The sequence below is a fragment of the Panulirus ornatus genome, chromosome 59 (genome assembly GCF_036320965.1).
Source record: "Panulirus ornatus isolate Po-2019 chromosome 59, ASM3632096v1, whole genome shotgun sequence".
Classification (NCBI taxonomy): domain Eukaryota; kingdom Metazoa; phylum Arthropoda; class Malacostraca; order Decapoda; family Palinuridae; genus Panulirus; species Panulirus ornatus.
Genome location: NC_092282.1, coordinates 7271536 through 7292105, shown reverse-complemented (window position 1 = coordinate 7292105; position 20570 = coordinate 7271536). Strand labels below are relative to the sequence as shown.

Genomic DNA, 20570 nt, shown 5'->3' with positions numbered 1-20570 from the left:
CAGTTACTAGTGTGGTGCAAATTATTATCTTTATCGTGTGGATACTCACGTGACGCACTCGTGGCCGTTACATTGGTTGACGCGGAGGTGGTTGTCTACCGCCGGCGTGATCTTCTCCGTGTGGATGTACAAGTCCACGGTGTCCCGCCCCAGGATCACGTAGCTCCGGAACACTTGAGAAACAGAAGAGAGAACATGTGAGGGGGGTGTTACTGGTTAGTGAGGGAGTGTTACTGATTAGTGAGGGAGTGTTACTGGTTAGTGAGGGGGGTGTTACTGGTTAGTGAGGGGGTGTTACTGGTTAGTGAGGGGGTGTTACTGGTTAGTGAGGGAGTGTTACTGGTTAGTGAGGGGGTGTTACTAGTTAGTGAGGGAGTGTTACTGGTTAGTGAGGGAGTGTTACTTGTTACTGAGGAAGTGTCACTCGTTAAAACAGTACTCTAGAATGTTTAACGGCGCTCGGCCCCTTGAGATAGACGACGGTGCAGGATCGTTTTGGACGCGAGCCCAAAGGATAAGTTCATACCGTCGTGCTCAAATCAAAAGTTGCACCGTCGTGCTCAAGGGGTGGATGTCTAGCGCGTGGAAAGTGTAACGGTCAGAAAACGTTTCTTGATCACGATAAAACGTTATTCAAACGTCATAACGTTGCTCGTGGACAGAAAGTCTTTTCACGGAGAATGATCTCTCTCGGAAAAGGTGTTTATAAAGTCCTGGCTCAGTCCATTCCCCGAGAGGATCGTCCTGAGGTAACCCGCCTCGCAGGAAGAGGGAGGGAGTCAGGTCGGACTCACCTGGGTTGTAGGGGATGTCGTTGCCGCGAAGGTTGAGGAGCCAGGCCACCTCGTCCAGCGACGTCACCACCAGGAGGTCGGCATCTTCCTTCACCATCTCCACCCGCACCTCCGCCACCTTGTCCTCCCATTTCTTCCCTGTGAAGGTAGAACATGGGTCGTAGCGTCGTGCTCCAAGGGGTCGCCCGGGTTAAGATAGAGATAACAGCTCTATTTTGATTGGTAGCTAACTAGAGGGAACAGGTGTTACATGGTAGCTAACTAGAGGGAACAGGTGTTACGTGGTAGCTAACTAGAGGGAACAGGTGTTACGTGGTAGCTAACTAGAGGGAAAATGTGTTGCGTGGTAGTTAACTAGAGGGAACAGGTGTTCCGTGGTAGCCAACTAAAGGGAACAGGTGTTACGAGCTGAAGAATCGTTGGAGTCGGTTGCAGCGTTCTCAGTATACAGTAAATAAGGACAGATCAGGGAAAAGAACGTTTAGATGCACACAGAGAGGTAACAGCAGCCTGTTATCCTACGTTTTCGATTGCTAATATATGAAGTTAGTTTTCAGAGGGTCCTACGTTTTCGATTGCTTGCGTACGGTCTCACTTTAGCCCATGTAAGGGTTAGGAAAAAAGGGCTGTCTGGAATAGAAAGAAGGATAGTAGGATCTGAAGTTCTCTCCAGATAACCCTTTCATCAATGGGGCATATTGATGATGATATAACCCACGTGATAGGCTGACCTGCGAACTGGAGCTCCTGGATGAAGACGGGGTCCCGGGAGTGGAGCGGCCGCTCCTCCGCTGGCCACACTAGATCCACCAGGTTCCTCTCCTCGGCGACCAGCTCGATGTCGGACTCTGTTGGGTCACACCGGCTCACGTTACCAGACGTCTGTGTTCAGTAGGATGTTGCGTCATGATATAAAAGAAAACGGTTGAACGGAATTGGCGAACTAGGGATGAGAGTACATTACAAGCTAAAGTAAAGGTACTTCGTTATCTCTGACGTGTTTGGGCTCTATTGTTTTCATTTGATGTATGAGATAAGCTAAACAGTTTACACTTAAGGTAATGGACTCAGTGACCATTACTGGGTAACTAGCCATTAGATCCTACAACCTTATAACTAATAACATTGGGTCTGTAACATGAGCCGTTGCGTGCAAGGGGCGCCCGTCAGTCAAGTGTTGCTCGGGTGATGCTGGGGAACTCACTGGCCAGCTCCTCGGCGTACGTCAGCCAGATCTTGGCTCCGATGAGTCTCGGGTCGGCGCCTACCTTGGAGTTGGGCGTCAGATTCTGGCGTAACCACTCAACCATCTTGGGCACCTGGTGGTGGTAGGGGGAGGGAAAGGTGACGTTACCGAGTTATAGAATTATAGAAAAAATGGAGCTTTTTTTTTTTAGTAAACGGAAGAAAGTAAAGATCATGTCACAAACCTCGGATTACGACGGTACGACCCTTGAGCCCGGTAACGGCGCGGCACGACCCTTGGGAGGGTATATTGACAACCTGATTGTCAGGTCAAAAAGGACACCCGGCCATCATGCTATCAGGCTCGTACCGCCGTGTCTGGAGGTCGTAATATCATCATGCCTGAAGGCTCGCGCCGCCATTTTGGCGGGGGAGTTACAAAAATGTTGGTATATTACAGCAGTTGTGTGTACCCCGAGGCTTGTGTGCTCACCCCAGCGTTCCTCTGCTTCATCAGGAGCCACTGGCAGTCCAGCTGTTGGTCGGCCTGCAGGAAGTACCGCCCGTCCGTCCACAGCGCCTGCTGGCCCGTGGTCACAACCGCCGTGCCCGCGGTGCCGGAGAACCCCGTGATGTACCGGCGACGCTCGTCGGCCGGAGCCACGTACTCGCTCTGCCGGCCACAAGTTGGGATAAGGTCAGTCTGAGGCGCTCCTCCTGCGCGGAGGGTTTAGCGCGTAGATTTTCCCCATTTTCTGTTACCTGAAATTATCTAATTGAATATGTCTTTAAGAGAAGTTCCTTATATATATATTTTTTTTTTAATAGAGATTACATTGATTCTTTGAGGCGAGAAAACAATTCGTTGAATCTGATTTTAGGGAAATAGATGACAGTATTGTGGATTTTTTATTATTATTTTTTGGGACGTTATGAATTCCTTTCCCATGATGAGTAGACGGGAACCCTCAACTCAGGAAGTTGGGCTGGGTTTGGGGTGGCTCTCATCCCTCTGCCAGTTTTGCAAAGCTAGGGTTGGAATCCCCAGCTCTGGGCAGTTAATTCCGACAAAAGGTGCGTGGCTACGTGCATTTGAACTGCCTGATGCCTGTGGGAACGGGTTTAATATTCTAGCTACATTGGAATAATATATATATATATATATATATATATATATATATATATATATATATATATATATATATTATTGAAGGTGAGTTCTCTTTTAGACCACAGAACGAGACCCGATGTGTTTGAGAGAACGGTCGATAAAGAGGGTTTACTGTCGTGAGAGGTGGTGGCAAAACATGGTGGGATGGTAGATGCCTGGGTTTGGTAGAGTGGTGTGTGTGTGTGTGAAGAGCGGCAGTTGGCGGGCCTGCTTACCTGGTGCTCGTCGTCGGTAGGGATGATGTACGCATCGAAGCCGAACTTAACCATCAGGGTCTTCAGGGTGGCCAGCCTGGAGGGGAGAGGGACACAGTGGCACGGGTGAGGAACGGTACCTCCTCAACTTCTTCGGGCACCAAAATGGCATCGCACAACCCTGGGTCTTTGACCCGAGTCTTTTTTTTTTTTTATAATAAAGAGTCAGGTTAAAGGTCTTCAAGATGGAACCCCCTCCCCCCCAATCCCCTAGCTCAAGTGGTCTGGTCCCTAAAGACTCAAGGTCTTAAGATGTGGGCAGAGGGCGTTGCCAGTCCTGGGGGAGCCACTGATGTTGATGGCTAAAATTGAACAATTGCTTCTTTCCATGATAAGTTTCACTGATAACAAGAAAGTAACTAACACAATATCTTTTGTCCATTCTCTAAAAATAGAAAGCATACAAACATCACCACTCGTTTACCCGTTTTCTAAATATTTAGAAATATCCCTCATCCTTTGCTCGTTCTCTAAACCTAACATTCAGATAACGAATGTGCCCATTCAGTGTCCAGTTCATTACCTCCGCACACAACACTGATCGACCAGCTCACAGTTGACATAACTTGACCTCTTACCCACCACCCCCCACCGAACAGTAGCACCATTACAGTCACACACACACACACACACACACACACACACACACACACACACACACCACCGCCGCTTTACCATCGTCCCTAATCCCATCGTAAGACACTCGTCAACCCACCATATATTGCTGTAGTCACACCACCCACCCTGAACCACCTCAGTCACCCTCCTGAACCCACTTCGATGTCGGCGGGCGCTGGTACCGACCTCTCCGTGGTGTTGACCCTGTTGGACGGCTGGTCTTCCAGGTCCCCGGCGCCGCAGAGGATCCTCTCGTCCAGCGTCACCTCCCGCGCCACCCGTCTGCCGGGGGCGTCGGCCTCCTCCTGCTGCAGCTCATACTCCCAGAAGGAGTCTTGGAACGCGCTGGGGATGTGACACCCGATGGTCACTCCTGCTGGGGGGGAGGAGAAAAAGGCGTGTCAGGCAAGGGTTGACTGGTGAAGGACACAGAAATCATGCGTTACAGAGAATTATAAAGGAATGTATAGAGACATGAGCACGACGGTACGACCCATGAGCACGACGGTACGACCCCTTGAGCACGACGGTACGACCCTTGAGCACGACGGTACGACCCCTGAGCACGACGGCACCCAGAGGAGGGGGTCGTGTGCCGCCGTTCTCAGAGGTCGTAACGTCGTACTTTGAAGGGTCGTGTTTATCGTCGAGCTCAGTGGGTTAACCTTTTCAGAACTTTTGCTCCAAGTTTTTTTTTCCTTTCTTTTTTTTTTTTTGAAGGACATTATAAAGGGTGGTCGTTCTCACCACGTGGATAACTTGCACCTCATGCGGCTCACAGACCAATACTGGTTTTTTAAGTTTCACAAAACTTGGGTGACATTGAAGGCTTCCCCCCTCCTTACCACCTTCACCAGTCAAGTCCAGACTGTCAGACTGCATGAGGATTTATGAACAAAAATGTTTGGCATTGGACAGATACAGTTGTTGGTATCCTTAGTTTACCTCCCTGGTTTACCTGTATGGTTTGCCTCCATGGTTTACCTCCCTGGTTTACCTCCCTGGTTTGCCTGCTTGGTTTACCTCCATGGTGTACCTCCATGGATTACCTGCATGGTTTACCTCCTCGGTTTACCTCCCTGGTTTACCTGCATAGTTTACCTACTTAAGGCTGGCGTTGAGATGGTACAGTGAAACAAATATAAGAGTCCGGATATATTTTTCTTCATTAAATTCAGAATGATTTTTGTGATGGTTTTGTAACGGTAATGCTGACTGAGCCGGTTGACTTAATTCCACAACGGGAAATGGTTTTATAATTGATCCATATCGTCATATTGTACACAGTACGAGTCGTGTAAAGTATCCAAAATGCTTATTTTTATCATCACCTTTGTAGTATTTTATGAAAGATATTAAAACCAAATTTACCAAAAAGAAAATCATCTCGATATGAGGGACTGATATGAAAAAAATTAAGAAAAATTGTTAAAATCAGCGTAAATGAAATAAGAGATACAAAAAAAAAAAAAACGTAATCGAGAACTAACGGAGTTAACTGGTTAACTGTGTTATTTAGGCCTGCCATCAAGCCAGGGTCATGAAAACCGTCCGTGTCGCTACTCGTACACTTCGTGGAGACCTCCTGCAGGAGGCACGGCCACTGTGTGTGTACCTGCCTTCCCTCTCCTGTGGGTAATGTTGGCACTGTTGCAGCTGGGTGAGCTCGGCCGTCTGTGAGCGCAAATCATGCACACAAATTCAAGTTCTTGTTCAGACGAATTTGCATTCATTATTTTGCAGTTTGCCTCATTATATGTCATTCTCTCTCATCCCCGAACCAGGCTGAGGCTGCAGGATGTTCAAGCTTAGTTCTGACCTTTCTAAATCTCTTCCCCTCCTCCCGGGGTGCTTGGTGGCCCCCTCCTCCTCCTCCTCCTCCCCTTCCTTGGCGAGGGTTTAATGAGTTCTTCGTCACTTCACAGGCGTTTTTACCCCTCTCTCTCTCTCTCTCTCTCTCTCTCTGAGCCGTCACCCCCCCTCGGCCTCCTGGTCCAGGTCAGGTCACCAAGGCACTGGAGGGCCCGGCCCGGCCCGGAAGTGGCGTGGGGTGGGCTACTTTAACGTAAATCGCGGTGGGGGCAGGCGGGTCCACCGCCCTCCTAAAGCTGAGTCGAGCTGAGGTGAGGGCTCAGCTGAGCTGAGTTGAGATTCTGAGCACGTGGGTCCGTCGTGAGAGGGGAAGGGGGGGATGTCATTTTTTATACCCTTCTACTTTCTGATTTCTTAGTTTTTTCCTTATTTTCCTCTTGAGTTCTTCATTCGCACGACGCTAATGGGTGTGTGGGAGACAACGAGGATGTGCATGGGGTTGGTACCATCACGACATGTAAAGTTCTGTCTGTGCCCAGGGTTCGGAACCCGCTGGAGGAGGAATTCATTGATTTTGGGTCAGACCAGCGCATGGTTGTAGGGGTATAAGTCCTTACATTACTCCCCTTCCTCTAGATGTGTACAGTATTGTATTAGATGATGGTCTGTTGTATATACACTCACGTAGCGTTGGTGTATATATGTAATGTATTCTAATGGACAGTTTTAGTGGTGTGGGTATTAAAAGCTGTTCCAAGGAAGGAATAAAATTGGCGTTTTGCTACTTAGCCAATTTTCAGATTGCCAGAATTCGTGTGTTAGAATATCTCCCCTCCTTTTTTTTTTTTCGTACGTCTTAAAATCAGGTGGTGTTATGGGTTAAGATATGAGTAGATGTTCAATAAAGGCTTGTGAGGTTGAATGAGCTTTTGTGCCTGGCGATGGGAACGAGGTTGTGGGTGTGCGTCGGAGTGAGCAATGTTTGATGAGGTTGAATTCCCGTGTATGAGGTTAATGTGCTAATGCTTGCCCAGCTAGACCGTACCTTATTAACCGCAGTCAGGGTCAGTCTCCCTCCCTGTATCCCACACGGAAGGGACACTTCTGTCTGACACGGAAGGGAACTTTTTTTTTAATGTCCCCTAAAATGAGATTGATTTTTTATCATGCATGAAAGAGACCGTGCCTTGGTCTGTCCCACATGGAAGAGGCTTTGCGTCTGTTCAACGTGAGAGAGACCCCTGCCTTTGTCTGCCCCACATGGAAAAGACCCTGCGTCTGTCCCACATGGAAGAGACCCTCTCTATTTATATACGTTTCTCAAGAGCCATGGAAACTGTTAAGGAAGTTTGAGTGAGTGGGGCAAGATTATTTTGCAATCTTAGGGGATGATTTTGTACCCGTTGTTATAGTACTACATCCAGTAATCATGATTTTAAGATTAATGAAAGTACATATAAGATGTAGCTGTATCGTGAGTGTAGGCGGTGATGCATAAAGACGAACCCTACATATTTACTTCCGTGGCTGTGGTACTCGTGTCGAAGAGTGACCTGAGGGGATAAGTTTAATCTGTCTCTCCTGAGCTTCGCTTGTGGTAGGAGATCGGTTCTTGGCTGTCTGATGCGAACATATTGGTTGGGAGGAGTTGGAGGAGGAGGGTGGGGGAGATGTTGTATCACCTCACTGGGAGCTAAGGTCTGGCCTGCCTGGGGCGCCACCTTCCCTCCGCCTCATGTAAGAGTTCGCTTAGGCCCCTCTCAGGCAGGCCGGCAGGAGTAACAGATGACGAATGCCTCCGTCCTTCCCCATCCCTCACGGGAAATGGTCCGCTTTCTCTCCCATGTGTAATGGACACGAGAGCCATTCACCATTCCGCTGACGAGGGATACCTGTGTCTCCTGCCTGTGTAGCCGAAAATGAACCTGCTTCTCTCTCTCTCTCTCTCTCTCTCTCTCTCTCTCTCTCTCTCTCTCTCTCTCTCTCTCTCTCTGGTGAAGATGATGACGTCTGTGCCTAATGCGGCAAAGAATGTCTCTTTCCGACACGTATCATAACCAAAGTCGGACTTGCAGCAGCAGAGATTATTTAAGTGACTTTCCTTTCCTTTTGCTTGAGGCAGACTCAGAGCATCTTGTGCCCTCGTGACAGAAGTGTCATCCCCCCCTTAACCTTCTCATGGCAGAGATGAGAGGGTGTCATGCACCATGTAACCACGCCTGTGATATGTGAAGTGTGAAGGGGTTTTTGAGCCAAGTGGAGCCCCCTTAAGGCCGCCATCTCGGACCTTGTTAAGACTGACTTATTTCTCGATCATGGTTCGCATCCCGCTCGCATTTCTCGTGCGAGTTTACACGTACGTATAATACTCTATGGTCATTTCGCTTTCTATCTGGTGTATAGAGGGAGGAACCAGTGTGGGTAGTGCAGCCAGATGAGGGAGTGTTGGTGATGTATATGTTACGTCTGGGAACTCCTGGAGGGGAAGTGCCAGAGGGGTCCCCCTTGATGCTATTCATGACGAGTTGAAGTTGATTATTCCATTCATGGCATCCCGAGGCAACTCCAGCACCCAGCTGCTGGTGGGTGTGGTGCTGGGAGGAGGAGGAGGAGCAGCAGCATCAACCCTCCTCCCGGCGTCAGGACCCGGGGAAAATGGGGTGCCCTGAGTGAGGCAGGTTCAGGGAGGAGCACTGCGTGAGGGACAGGAAGTTGGGAGGGAGCGCCGTGTCAGGGAGGGAGTGATGGAAGAGATGAGATGGTGAGAGGGAGGGAGGGAGAGAGAGGGGGATGCCCAGAGGGGGTGATGGAAATTTAGAGGACACGATGATGATGATTATAAACCGTGAAGGTCAGGGTTGAAGGAGTTGTGATGGGAGAAGAGTAAGTTGTACAGCAAGGGAGGAAGGGTACAGCTGTGATGCAGGGGAAGGCTACAGCTGTGGTGCAAGACCGGTTTCCGAGACCACATGACCCAGGTCCCGAGACAAGACTATGGTCCTAAGACCATATGACCAGGTCCCGGGACAAGATCCAGCGCCCTAGACCACATGATTCAGGTCTCGAATCAAGACCTGGGTCCCGAAACAGCCCACACAGCTGGTGAGTGCCTTTTTTTCGTCCATCACTGGCGCTGTGCCACCTGGCGAGGGTTCAAAGCCATCAGGAGCAGGTGTTGCAGCAGCTGTGTTGCTGGCCTGCCTGTGGCCCGTGGCGTCAGCTGTACTCACACACCCGGGGAACGTCCCCAGGTGAAGGAGAAAGGTTGAAGGCAAAGAGGCTGATCCAGAGAACTGGAGCAGACGTGCTCCTCTTGGTCCTCTTCCTAGACTCTCTCTCTCTCTCTCTCTCTCTCTCTCTCTCTCTCTCTCTCTCTCTCTCTCTCTCTCTCTCTCTCTCTCTCTCTCTTTCCACACATCACCTGGACCTTATCAGAGTTTCGGGAGCGAAGCTGCTGCATCATCACCGTCAATTCCTTGCCACCATTAGATCCCTTGTCCCCGACTCTCTTTTCGGCGCCGCGGTCGCATCGGGCCCCCATTATCCCAGCTGGTGCAGACCGCTACCACAACAGCCCTCGACCTGACCATTGTTAACATCTTCGATAATCAGTTGACCTGTCATCCCTGTGTTGTGTACAGACTGCCTCCTTAACTTCCACCTTTCCGTGTCCAAGTTCATATCGTCTGTACTGGTGTCGTTTTTCTCTCCTTAGCGTCCGCTTTTGCCTTAGTTCATTGAGCTTAAGCAAAATGTACCATCGGTAGATGGAAGACTCGTACCGTGGTTCCGTTGAAGCTGGTGGCCTTACGTTACACGGAGGGGAAGGTTATATGGCATGTGGTGACGAGTTCCTTTGTGTATTCCAACTCTGTTCTGGCAAGCAGACCTCTCTTGGGCGGACGCGATGACGGGAAATTGCTACGTATTCCACAATGTACGTAGGAGAACGCAACACGGCTGCTTCAGCGTTATACTTACAGTACCGCAGTGCTGTGAGTAGGGAATGCCTGGGGGACGCCCTCTCAGTGAGGCAGTTGGTGTGCAGACGAATGACGGTCTGGGTGTGCGGGTCGCACGGCTGGAGGGGCAGTGGGCCGGGCAAGAGGACTTTGTTAACTGACAGGAGAAAAAGTTGGAGCTGAGACGACCAGGAAGAGTTAAGTGGAGGGAGTGGTTCTTCAGTGGTGGGAGTGGTTCTTTAGTGGTGGGAGTGGTTCTTTAGTGGAGGGAGTGGTTCTTTAGTGGTGGGAGTGGTTCTTTAGTGGTGGGAGTGGTTCTTTAGTGGTGGGAGTGGTTCTTCAGTGGTAGGAGTGGTTCTTTAGTGGTGGGAGTGGTTCTTTAGTGGAGGGAGTGGTTCTTTAGTGGAGGGAGTGGTTCTTTAGTGGTGGGAGTGGTTCTTTAGTGGAGGGAGTGGTTCTTTAGTGGTGGGAGTGGTTCTTTAGTGGAGGGAGTGGTTCTTTAGTGGAGGGAGTGGTTCTTTAGTGGAGGGAGTGGTTCTTTAGTGGTGGGAGTGGTTCTTTAGTGGATGGAGTGGTTCTTTAGTGGTGGGAGTGGTTCTTTAGTGGAGGGAGTGGTTCTTTAGTGGTGGGAGTGGTTCTTTAGTGGAGGGAGTGGTTCTTTAGCGGAAGGAGTGGTTCTTCAGTGGAAGTAGTTCTTCAGTGGAGGGGGTGTTTCATCAGTGGAGGGAGTGTTTCTTCATTGGAGGGAATGGTGATGTGAATGGAGGCGAGATCCTTACGAGACGTGTGAGTGAGTGCTTGAAGAAATTAAGTGGAACGAAGAGGGTGTAAGTAGAGAGAGAGAGTGGTGGGTATAAAGTAAGGAGGGAGGACGGAAGGTTTAAGTAAGGAGAGAGTGGAAAGTGTAAGTAAAGAGAGAAGGGGTAGAAAATCAGTGAAGGGCGAAGGGTATAAGTAAAGGGCCAGAGGATTGAAATGTGGAGGAAGAATATTAGAGAGAGAGAGAGAGAGAGAGAGAGAGAGAGAGAGAGAGAGAGAGAGAGAGAGAGAGAGAGAGAGGCAAACGAAATAGCTTAAGTGAGATGAGTTAAACTGTATATGTGAGGGAGCTTAGGTGTGGGGATGTGAGGGGGAGCTAAGTGGTGGGGAGAAAGAGATTAGGCGTGGGGATATGAGGGGAGCTAAGTGGTGGGGAGAAAGAGATTAAGGCAGAGGAGACCTAACGACCAGCACTAGTTTAGTGCTTGTTATTGCCTGCTTGCATGGCAGAACTGCTGACGTCATCCTTCTGACGTAAAACATTGGTGTCATCTTGGTGACGTGGCGTCACTGGTGACGTCAGAGTTATGACGTGGTACACCGGTGACTTCAGCGTTATGACGTGGTAGCACTGGTAACGTCAGACTGATGACGTGGTAGCACTGGTAACGTCAGACTGGTGACGTGGTGACGTGGTAGCACTGGTAACGTCAGACTGGTGACGTGGTACAGTGGTACCGTCAGACTGGTGACGTGGTGACGTGGTAGCACTGGTAACGTCAGACTGATGACGTGGTAGCACTGGTACCGTCAGACTGGTGACGTGGTGACGTGGTAGCACTGGTAACGTCAGACTGATGACGTGGTACACTGGTACCGTCAGACTGGTGACGTGGTAGCACTGGTAACGTCAGACTGGTGACGCCGGTACGCTGGTAACGTCAGAGTTATGACTTGATACACTGGTGACGTCAGACTGGTGACGTGGTACACTGGTAATGTTGAAGTGATGACGTGTAATGACGTCAAAGCCACAACGACGGTGACCCTCGCATTTGAGTGGCACTAACCGTGACCTCACCGGGTCAATGATGTCACTGTGTTCTGACGTCAAAGTTTGCTGAAAAGAATAGAGATCTTTCGTTGAGAGAGAGAGAGAGAGAGAGAGGTTAGGAGGAGGGAAGGGAGTGTAGAGCCAACCAGCCACACTGGACAGACACGCAAGGATTTTTTCCCCTTGTGTATTTGGAAACTGCCAATAGTTGCTAACAGTCTCTCTCTCTCTCTCTCTCTCTCTCTCTCTCTCTCTCTCTCTATATATATATATATATATATATATATATATATATATATATATATATATATATATATATACACACATATAATACACACACGAGTGTGTGTGTGTGTGTGTGTGTGTGTGTGTGTGTGTGTGTGTGTGTGTGTGTGTGTGTGTGTACAGCTGCCATCAGTAGACGGGGTAGAGGGAGTGAGGGAGTGGAGCAGTGTCGCTTACTAAACCCATCATGAACAGTTGAGTGGACCACAGGGTAAACCTTTTTATATAAACCCTTTCGCCATTCTTGTCTGTTTTAACTACGTATTTCAACTCGGTTGCTGCTTGGGGTATAATTTCTAAGGCCTATGAAAATACAATGTTCAAAGTCTGCTGATTAGATTTTTTTTTTTTTTTTTTCCAAAAGAAGGAACAGAGAAGAGGGCCAGGTGAGGATATTTCCTCAAAGGCCCAGTCCTCTGTTCTTAACGCTACCTCGCTGTCGCGGGAAATGGCGGATAGTATGAATATATATATATATATATATATATATATATATATATATATATATATATATATATATATATATAATGGACCTCCGTGGTGTTACGTTAGCTTTACTGATTCACGGGCCACTCGGGGTCGAGCGCAAAGGTTCGAGTCCTGGTTGCGGCAGTCGGTCCACAGTCAACCCAACTGTTCATCCTTGGCTTGGGGTGGTCGATAAAATGGATCCCTGGCTTATGCTAGAATATATATATATATATATATATAATTTTCCAAAAGAAGGAACAGAGAATTGGGCCAGGTGAGGGTATTCCCTCAAGGCCCAGTCCTCTGTTCTTAACGCTACCTCGCTAATGCGGGAAATGGCGAATAGTTTGAAAGAAAGAAAGAAATATATATATATATATATATATATATATATATATGTATATTATATATATATATATATATATATATATATATATATATATATATATATATATATATATATATATATATATATATATATATATTTGCTTTGTCGCTGTCTCCCGCGTTAGCGAGGTAGCGCAAGGAAACAGACGAAAGAATGGCCCAACCCACCCACATACACATGTATATACGAACACGTCCACACACGCAAATATATATATATATATATATATATATATATATATATTGGAAAGGATCACAATTTTGCACGTGATCAAGATATTCCTATGAGTCCACGGGGAAAATGAAACACGAAAAGTTCCCAAGTGCACTTTCGTGTAATAATCACATCATATATCACATATAACAGTCAGTTGATATACATCGAAATATAAGTTTTTAGTGCTCCCTGCATATCAGTGGTGTTACTTGGCATAGATTTTGTCCGTCTTTATGGCAATAGAGATTAAATTCCCACCTGCAAAAATGTTTTTATTCCCATATTCATGCGTACAAAATACCGAACACATGATCTCAATATCAATCTTAGGACGGGAGACACAAGACCGACATTCCCTTAAAGTCCTATGATCAATGTGTTCCTAAACCTACGGAAGTATGAGTCTTATATCCATAAGGCATATGGCTCAGTATGCCATACCTTCCAGAGGTGATGAAGATTGCAGGGCGAGGCTGTGATTGGCCAGAGGAAGTGGTGCGGTGGCCTGTGATTGGGCGTGGAAGTGGTATGCAAGGCTTTGATTGGCTGAAGGAAGTGGCCGTCACGGGTGTCAAAATAGAGACGTATGATTGGATGATTGTGTACGATTGGGTGTATGACTTCCAGGTGTTGTTTGTGTGTGTGTGTGAGTGTGTTTGTTAGTGTTAAACACGGCAATTAGGTTTGTGAGTTTGTTTCATGTCTGGGCTTGTATGCGTGTGCTTGTTCTGCCGAGGCTAGTGTGTGTGTTTGTTTCAAGCCTGGGTTAGTGTGTGTGTTTGTTTCAAGCCTGGGCTAGTGTGTGTTTGTTTCATGCCTGGGCTACTGTGTATGTTTGTTTCATATGAAGCCTGGGCTACTGTGTTTGATTCATGGGGTTAGTTTGTATCATGCACTACGGTTATTTGTTATGTTTGTATCATGCACTACGGATATATTGTATGTTTGCTTCTAGCACCGGGGCTAATTTGTGTGTTTGTTTCATGCACCGGAGCTAGTTTGTATGTTTGTGAGCTAGTTTGTATGTTTGTTTTATTCTAGATGGATATTTTGAATGTTTGTATCATGCACTAGGCTAGTGTGTGTGTGTGTTGTGTATGTGTTTCATTCACCAGGGCCAGTTTGTGTATTTGTTCCATGCGCCAGGACAAGATTTTGTTTGTCCTATGCTTCAGGACACGTTTTATATGTTTCATGCTCTTATTTTGTGCGCCTCGGTAGGTTTATGATTGTTTCATGCTTGGAGTAGGTTTCAATTTGTTTCATTTTTTGGAACACGTTTGTGTGTTTGTTTCGTGCGTGGTGCAAAGTTGGCTCGTTTGTCCCATGCGTCGTACACGTTTGTATGTTTCGTGCGTCCGCCAAGAGTGTGTGTGTGTTTGTGTTGTAACACCGGGCCAGTTTTGTGCGTTGGCTTTATGCGCGAGGGGTATGTGTACGTTTAGCTGTTACATCCATGACTGAAAGTTTGTTGTGTGTTTGTTTTGGTCCTCCCTTCTTCACCGCCATTCCCTTCCAGTTCCTGTTTTCCACATCATCATTTGACCTACACATCATCCTTTCAATGTGGATCGTCCTTCTTCGTCGTTCTGTCCTTCTTCATCCTCCTCTAATCATTTCCCCATACATTTTGGCCCCCGCCACATCCCATCCCATCCTACGCTTCAATATGTCCCTCTCCGTCTTTCCTTACATCATTCTCTACCTCCAGACTCCTCCCTTCATCTGGTGTGACTCAAATTTCTCCTTCATAATCCCCTTTTCGTTGTCTTGTGTCTCCAAACTCTCATTCCCTGTCATCATTTGGCTCTGTATCCTCCCACACCCTCATTTAGCTCTCTCTCTCTCTCTCTCTCTCTCTCTCTCTCTCTCTCTCTCTCTCTCTCTCTCTCTCTCTCTCTCTCTCTCTCTCTCTCTCTTCCTCATTACGTAGCTCTGTTCTTCCCCTCCCCACTATCATCTACTTCTGCGCTCTTCCTCTTCATCATCCTCCCCCTTTACATTCATCTCCATTATCATCCTTTCTCGTGACGCTCACCTTCTTCCATCATCCTCCCACACCCACACACAGTCTCCCCCTCAGACCCTTCCTCCTCCCATCTTCGTCAGTGTGTCTTTAATCACCCAGTATAATCTTCCAGCCTTGTGACATCTGCAGCCGATCGCTATACTTCTCTTGTAAAAAGTTTTAATTAATGGGGTTCTCCGAGCGCGCTAGCGGAATTCGTCTTAAATTCGAATTATATAGACTGATATTCTATTCCGTGTCAGCAACCTACCTACATATGAATATTCCACACATCAGTTATGGGAGATAAAACATGTTTTAACAGTAGCTTCGGAAAAGTTCCAGCATGACATCGGTATACCGGAAAATTCTCCAATCAAGATATAGCGGAATGGCATTAAATTCTCGCAAATTCTCGTTTATGCGATGTTATTTCTACCCGTCAGTTTCCATGGATCCCGCCTGGTTAGGCGAGACATTTTGACCAAAAACAGCGAATACCCGGTCGAGCTGAGGACACTGAACGTATTTCAAATCTCTTGAGGAATGACCATACATAGGATTTCACGTTCGTCTGGAAGTGCTTTAGCGCCTGTTGATCGACTGGGAAGCTGGGACTTGAGGGAGGTGACAGTACTACGTCCTCAGCACAGGAGGGAGCAGAGGGGTCGGTGATACTGTAGCGATGGGAAGCACGCAAGGGAAGGAAGGTGGAACGCGCTGAATGACAAGTTGACCAGCAGGTGGTTCGGTGAACCGGGCGTCCTTGGTGGCGATGTTGGCACACTTTGGGGCGGGGACCGGATCCGCTCCTGCCACCTACTATTCTCTCGACCTCTCCTCACCTTTGTTAATCTTATCCTTTGGTTTTATTCATTCCTTATCTTCATATATTCTTTTCCATATTCAGTCGAACTTCACAGCTTCCGTTATAATGTTGTTCATGAAGAGGATGCCATTTTGCCTTTTGAATTAGGGTGACTCGGTGTTGGGAGAGTCAGGGACGTAAAATATCGAGTTCTGTTTTCTCTTTTATCTAAGCTTAGAGTCCGCGTGGGGAGGTCCAGCGAGATCAGGAGGTGGTACTCGGTGATCTCTGACGATACGTGATGGCAACCTGTGGAGAACCTGTCTCTTCCCCAGGAGACATGAGCGAGGCAGAAAAAGAAGAAAAGAAGGACCTGTTGTGCAAGTCACGGCGCGCGGTGGTGTTGGGGACAACCCCTTAGCACCAGTGACACCAGCCACATCCATTCCCGGCGAAGGTCGGCGTCTACATCTACGTATAGTGAGAACGCAAAGACCTCGTCCAAAATTATGTGTATATAAACCCATGCCTGTGATATAGATGTTTATGAAGTATAGATATTATATACACATACTGTCTGGAGGGGGTCGAGTGTGCCTTGTGTTTGCCCCACACGAAAACAAAGTCACATACTTGAAGCTGACAATAGACTTGTTTACTATGGACGGTCAGCTCCAGGACGTGTGTGTGTGTTAGTGAGTGTGTGTGTGTGTGTGTGTGTGTGTGTGTGTGTGTGTGTGTGTGTGGTTCATGAGGGACGGTGATTGAGCAGGATGGGGTCAGGTTGTATCCTTGATACTGGGTTCAGCAAACATGAGTGGGTTGCATGCTGTGAGGAAGTAGCGTTTGATGATGTGTTGTGAATGCACGATGATGAAGGCATCGATCGATTCAAGGACAAGGAGAATGACGGAAGTAGCGGTGTGGTCTGGGATGAACATAAAGTGTAGATGGGAACAAGAATTGTCCCTCATTATTAACTAAGGACGTACATACTATAATCTGAAACAGAGATGGAAGTCGAGGCAATGATTGCCGTCAGTAATGACAGAAACACCTTTGCTAAAGGCGAAGATTTTCAGTACAATTGGTATCCTTTTACTCTCACGAGCCTTGTCGTCCGAGAAGCCTTCTCAGAATGGGTCGTGGTTACCAGCGGAGTGCCACAGGGTTCTCTTCTGGGACCATCGATAGATTCAGACACAGATTTCCTGAATGTTTCCTCAGAGAGACAGCGAAACGTTGTTAGTTACAGTTAAGGAGTGTGTTTCTCAATAATGGTGTCGCAAACACACGAGGATGAACATGAGTAAGGTGAAGAATATCGTAGACTACGCAGCCACAGGTAATGAGGAAGATGAGGCAAAACGAAAGCCCTCCAGAAGGTTGGCTGTGGTGTCGACTTCAGCGTGGCTGGAGTGGCATGACCAAACAACACTTGAGGTGAGCACAAGACCCGGCGAAGGAGTCCCGTGGCTATGTCGGCGTCACCAGGATTGCGAAGATTCGGGAACTGTGAGGGGGGAAGATGGTTCATTCGGACGCTCAGCGGGTATGTGAATCCAAACTCTGAGAGATCTGAATGAAAGAGGGTTGAAGCTGACGGTAACGGGAGGCTTGTCGAAGGATGGAACAGGGTGGTGGTATGAGGAAATGACAAGGCACATCCAGCAAGACAAAAGGCACGGACGCCAAAGGATGATACGGGAGATACGCAACGTTGTTAAGGCTTTCCAAGACAAGCTGAATCGTCCATCAGAAGTCGGGGGGGATAAAGAGGGTACTATATTAGGGACTTCCCATAAGGGCATTATTCCATCCCCCCTTCTCGCTCATGTTACGAGTGGTTCCAGCTTTGGAGGGGAGGATTAGTGACCCAACTACCTGGAAAGGAGATGATGGGTTTGGGGGGGACTGTACTATCCACGGGAGCATGACGTGGTGTAGCGACCTTCACACCAGACAAGAAGCTGTACTTTGTCATCCCAAACAGCCAACATGGCGGCAACGAAGAGTCGTATAGTCTTTCCTTCCTCTCTAACTCGAGGAGGACACTACTACTACTACTACGACTACTACCACCATTACGACCACTACTACTGTACTACTACTACCACCACCACCTCTACTACTACCATTACGACTGCTACTACTACTATCACTACTTACTACTACTACTACTACAATTCTTCATCTTATTATTATTATTATTATTATTATCATTAACATAAAGAAATATTGCTCATGATAAAGCAGGTAAGACAGATAATTGAAAGATATCCATATATTCATATTCTCTGTAATTTTCATGTTTTATATAAACCATTAGTAACTTAACAATATAAGACTTTAGAAACATTTGAATTTGTTGAGTATTTATGTGATTTTTTGTTGATTTTCTTCATGATAGAAAACGGGGGTAATGTTCGAGTTAATTACTTTTCCCGAGTTATATCTCAAAAAGAGATATAATTTCTCTTTTGTTTTCTGTACTTTTTGTAGTGAGTGCCTTTCATCACAGTCTTTTTTTTTTTTATACTGTAATACTTTCAATCTGTTTTTAACACTTTGATTTAAAGTTTTAATTTCCCGAAATCTAATTCAGTCGGTCGCTTTTATACTCTGACAATTCTGTTATGTCTTTTTTTTTTTCAGTGGTGGTTGTGTGCCGTTGTGTCATGGTGCAGGTCACACACACACACACACACAGGCGACGGAAGAAGGCGAGGCCCAGCGGGCTGTGATTGGTTGGTTCCCCGGTACAAGGGACGAATGGTAAGCTCTGCTGGTGCTCTCTCTCTCTCTCTCTCTCTCTCTCTCTCTCTCTCTCTCTTGTATATGTGTCAGTATTTTTTTTCCATTCTGATTGTATGGTGCGAGGAATTGTTAGTTTTGACGTCCGAGGCTGTTAGTGTCTGTCCTTTGTGGTTTGAGGGTGTCCTTGGTGGCGTGGACTGCTGGTTCCTGCCCGTGTGGTGGCTGGGTAGTTCTTTGGTGTCGTTGTTAGTGTACTTTTGGCTTTGTTTTGATCTTATTTTTTCCCCGCGAATAGTTTTTGAAGTTCCTTCTGTGGACTGAGATGCTGCGTATTAGGTTTGCGGTTTTCATCTCATTTCTCGGAGACTCGAGAAATATTATAAGTATCAAAGGAAGACGTTCACCGTTGGAACAATGTGTGACGACCACGGAGCACGACGGTACGACCCTTGAGTGCGGCTGTATACGACACTTAGGTATGACGTCAGCCTGTTCTTTGACCCAACCCTTAAGTTTCGGTGAGGTCAAGAGGCCGAGATGTCATACCCAAAGGTCGTACCTCCGAGGTCAAGAGTCGTACCCTCGGGGTCAAGGGGTCTTACCGTAGTGGTCATGGGTCGCACCGTTGTGGTAAACGGGTCGTAACGTCGTGATCAGGGGGTCGTATCTTCGTGGTCAGGGGTCGTACCGTAGTAATCAAGAGTCGTGCTGTCGCGATCATGGGTCGTACCGTCGTAATCAAAGGGTCGTACCATCGTGATCAAAGGGTCGTGCCGTCGTGATCAAGGGGTCGTGCCGTCGTGATCAAAGGGTCGTACCGTCGTGATCAAGGGTCGTACCATTGTAATCAAAAAAGGGGGTTCCTCTTAACTATAGGATGGAGACGTATTCATAGAGTCGAATCATATAATATGAGTCCATAACAATCAGGGGTAAACGACCTGACGTGTGACACGGTAGATATGGTATTTCCGCCTGCCTCTCCCCTCTCCCTCCTCCTCCTCCACCTCCTCCTCCCGTAAGCTTCCACACACCACCATCTGGGGGAGGTAATGTAGCATACACCCCTTCTCACCACACAACCCAACCGCGGGGTTCATCTCTGCATGACCAAGCAAAATGACAGCTCTCTCTCTCTCTCTCTCTCTCTCTCTCTCTCTCTCTCTCTCTCTCTCTCTCTCTCTCTCTCTCTCTCTCTCTCTCTCCCTAGGAACCTAGCCATATACTCACGGTAGCGGCGCCCGACGACGCCCCGTGCGTCAGTCAGTCGCTCCTGGGGGGTTCACAGCGTAGTCTTGTGAAGTCTGCCACATGGTCAACCGACCATCTCCCACACACACACACTGCCCGGGGGCTGGGAATGCGCCGTTCCACCGACGTGGGTACGGAGGTGAGGGGTTATGATCATAATGGGGGACTATATTGCTATGTTAGCGTGAGATGGGGAGGGAGGCAGGCGGATGCATCGAAGGGGTCGTAAACATCTCCCCAAGTAATAAAGAGGAAAGTTTATGGGGGGAAATCTAAGGGGTTGGGAACATATTCTCTGGGGGGGGGGGCTGACGGAATCTTTGACCTGATCCCGGATGTCATAGGAAAAGGAATAGATGTGGAAGGCATACAGCAACAGACTAGTGGGGAGGGGCCTTCCGAAGCTGTTTGTCATAGTGGAAGAGAGATCAGGTGCACAGACGTTTGTGTGGAGAGAAGAGTAACGCAAACAGACGACTTGAGGAGAGGAAAATACGTTAATTTTTTGTTTTGATGAACGACGAAGGTGCTGTGTCAGTCGTGGTCACGAATCCTGGTGTTTGTGTGATCTGTCTGTGAGCCAGATCTTGATGTAGCTTGCAACTGACCTTGGTGGGAGGTCATCCCCTACGCGTTAAGTGTCTCGTCGAAGGAAGGGTACCTCTGCCTCGCTCGGTATAAACCGTCTGCCAGCGAGTGTTCTTCATTAGTACGTATTGCTTTACCTTGCGCATGTCTTGCCTTGCTCATACCTTCCTTGCGCAGGCCTTACCTTGC

General features: G+C 47.7%; 1 protein-coding gene across 1 annotated transcript in view; it reads right to left on the bottom strand.

Moving 5' to 3' along the window:
* Positions 1 to 20570, bottom strand: part of LOC139767300 (uncharacterized) — a 161908-nt gene that overhangs the window by 32500 nt on the left and 108838 nt on the right. The window contains 7 exon segments of the mRNA XM_071696510.1: positions 50 to 173; positions 795 to 932; positions 1526 to 1642; positions 1999 to 2113; positions 2473 to 2652; positions 3366 to 3441; positions 4209 to 4398. Coding sequence (XP_071552611.1) covers positions 50 to 173; positions 795 to 932; positions 1526 to 1642; positions 1999 to 2113; positions 2473 to 2652; positions 3366 to 3441; positions 4209 to 4398 — 940 coding nt within the window.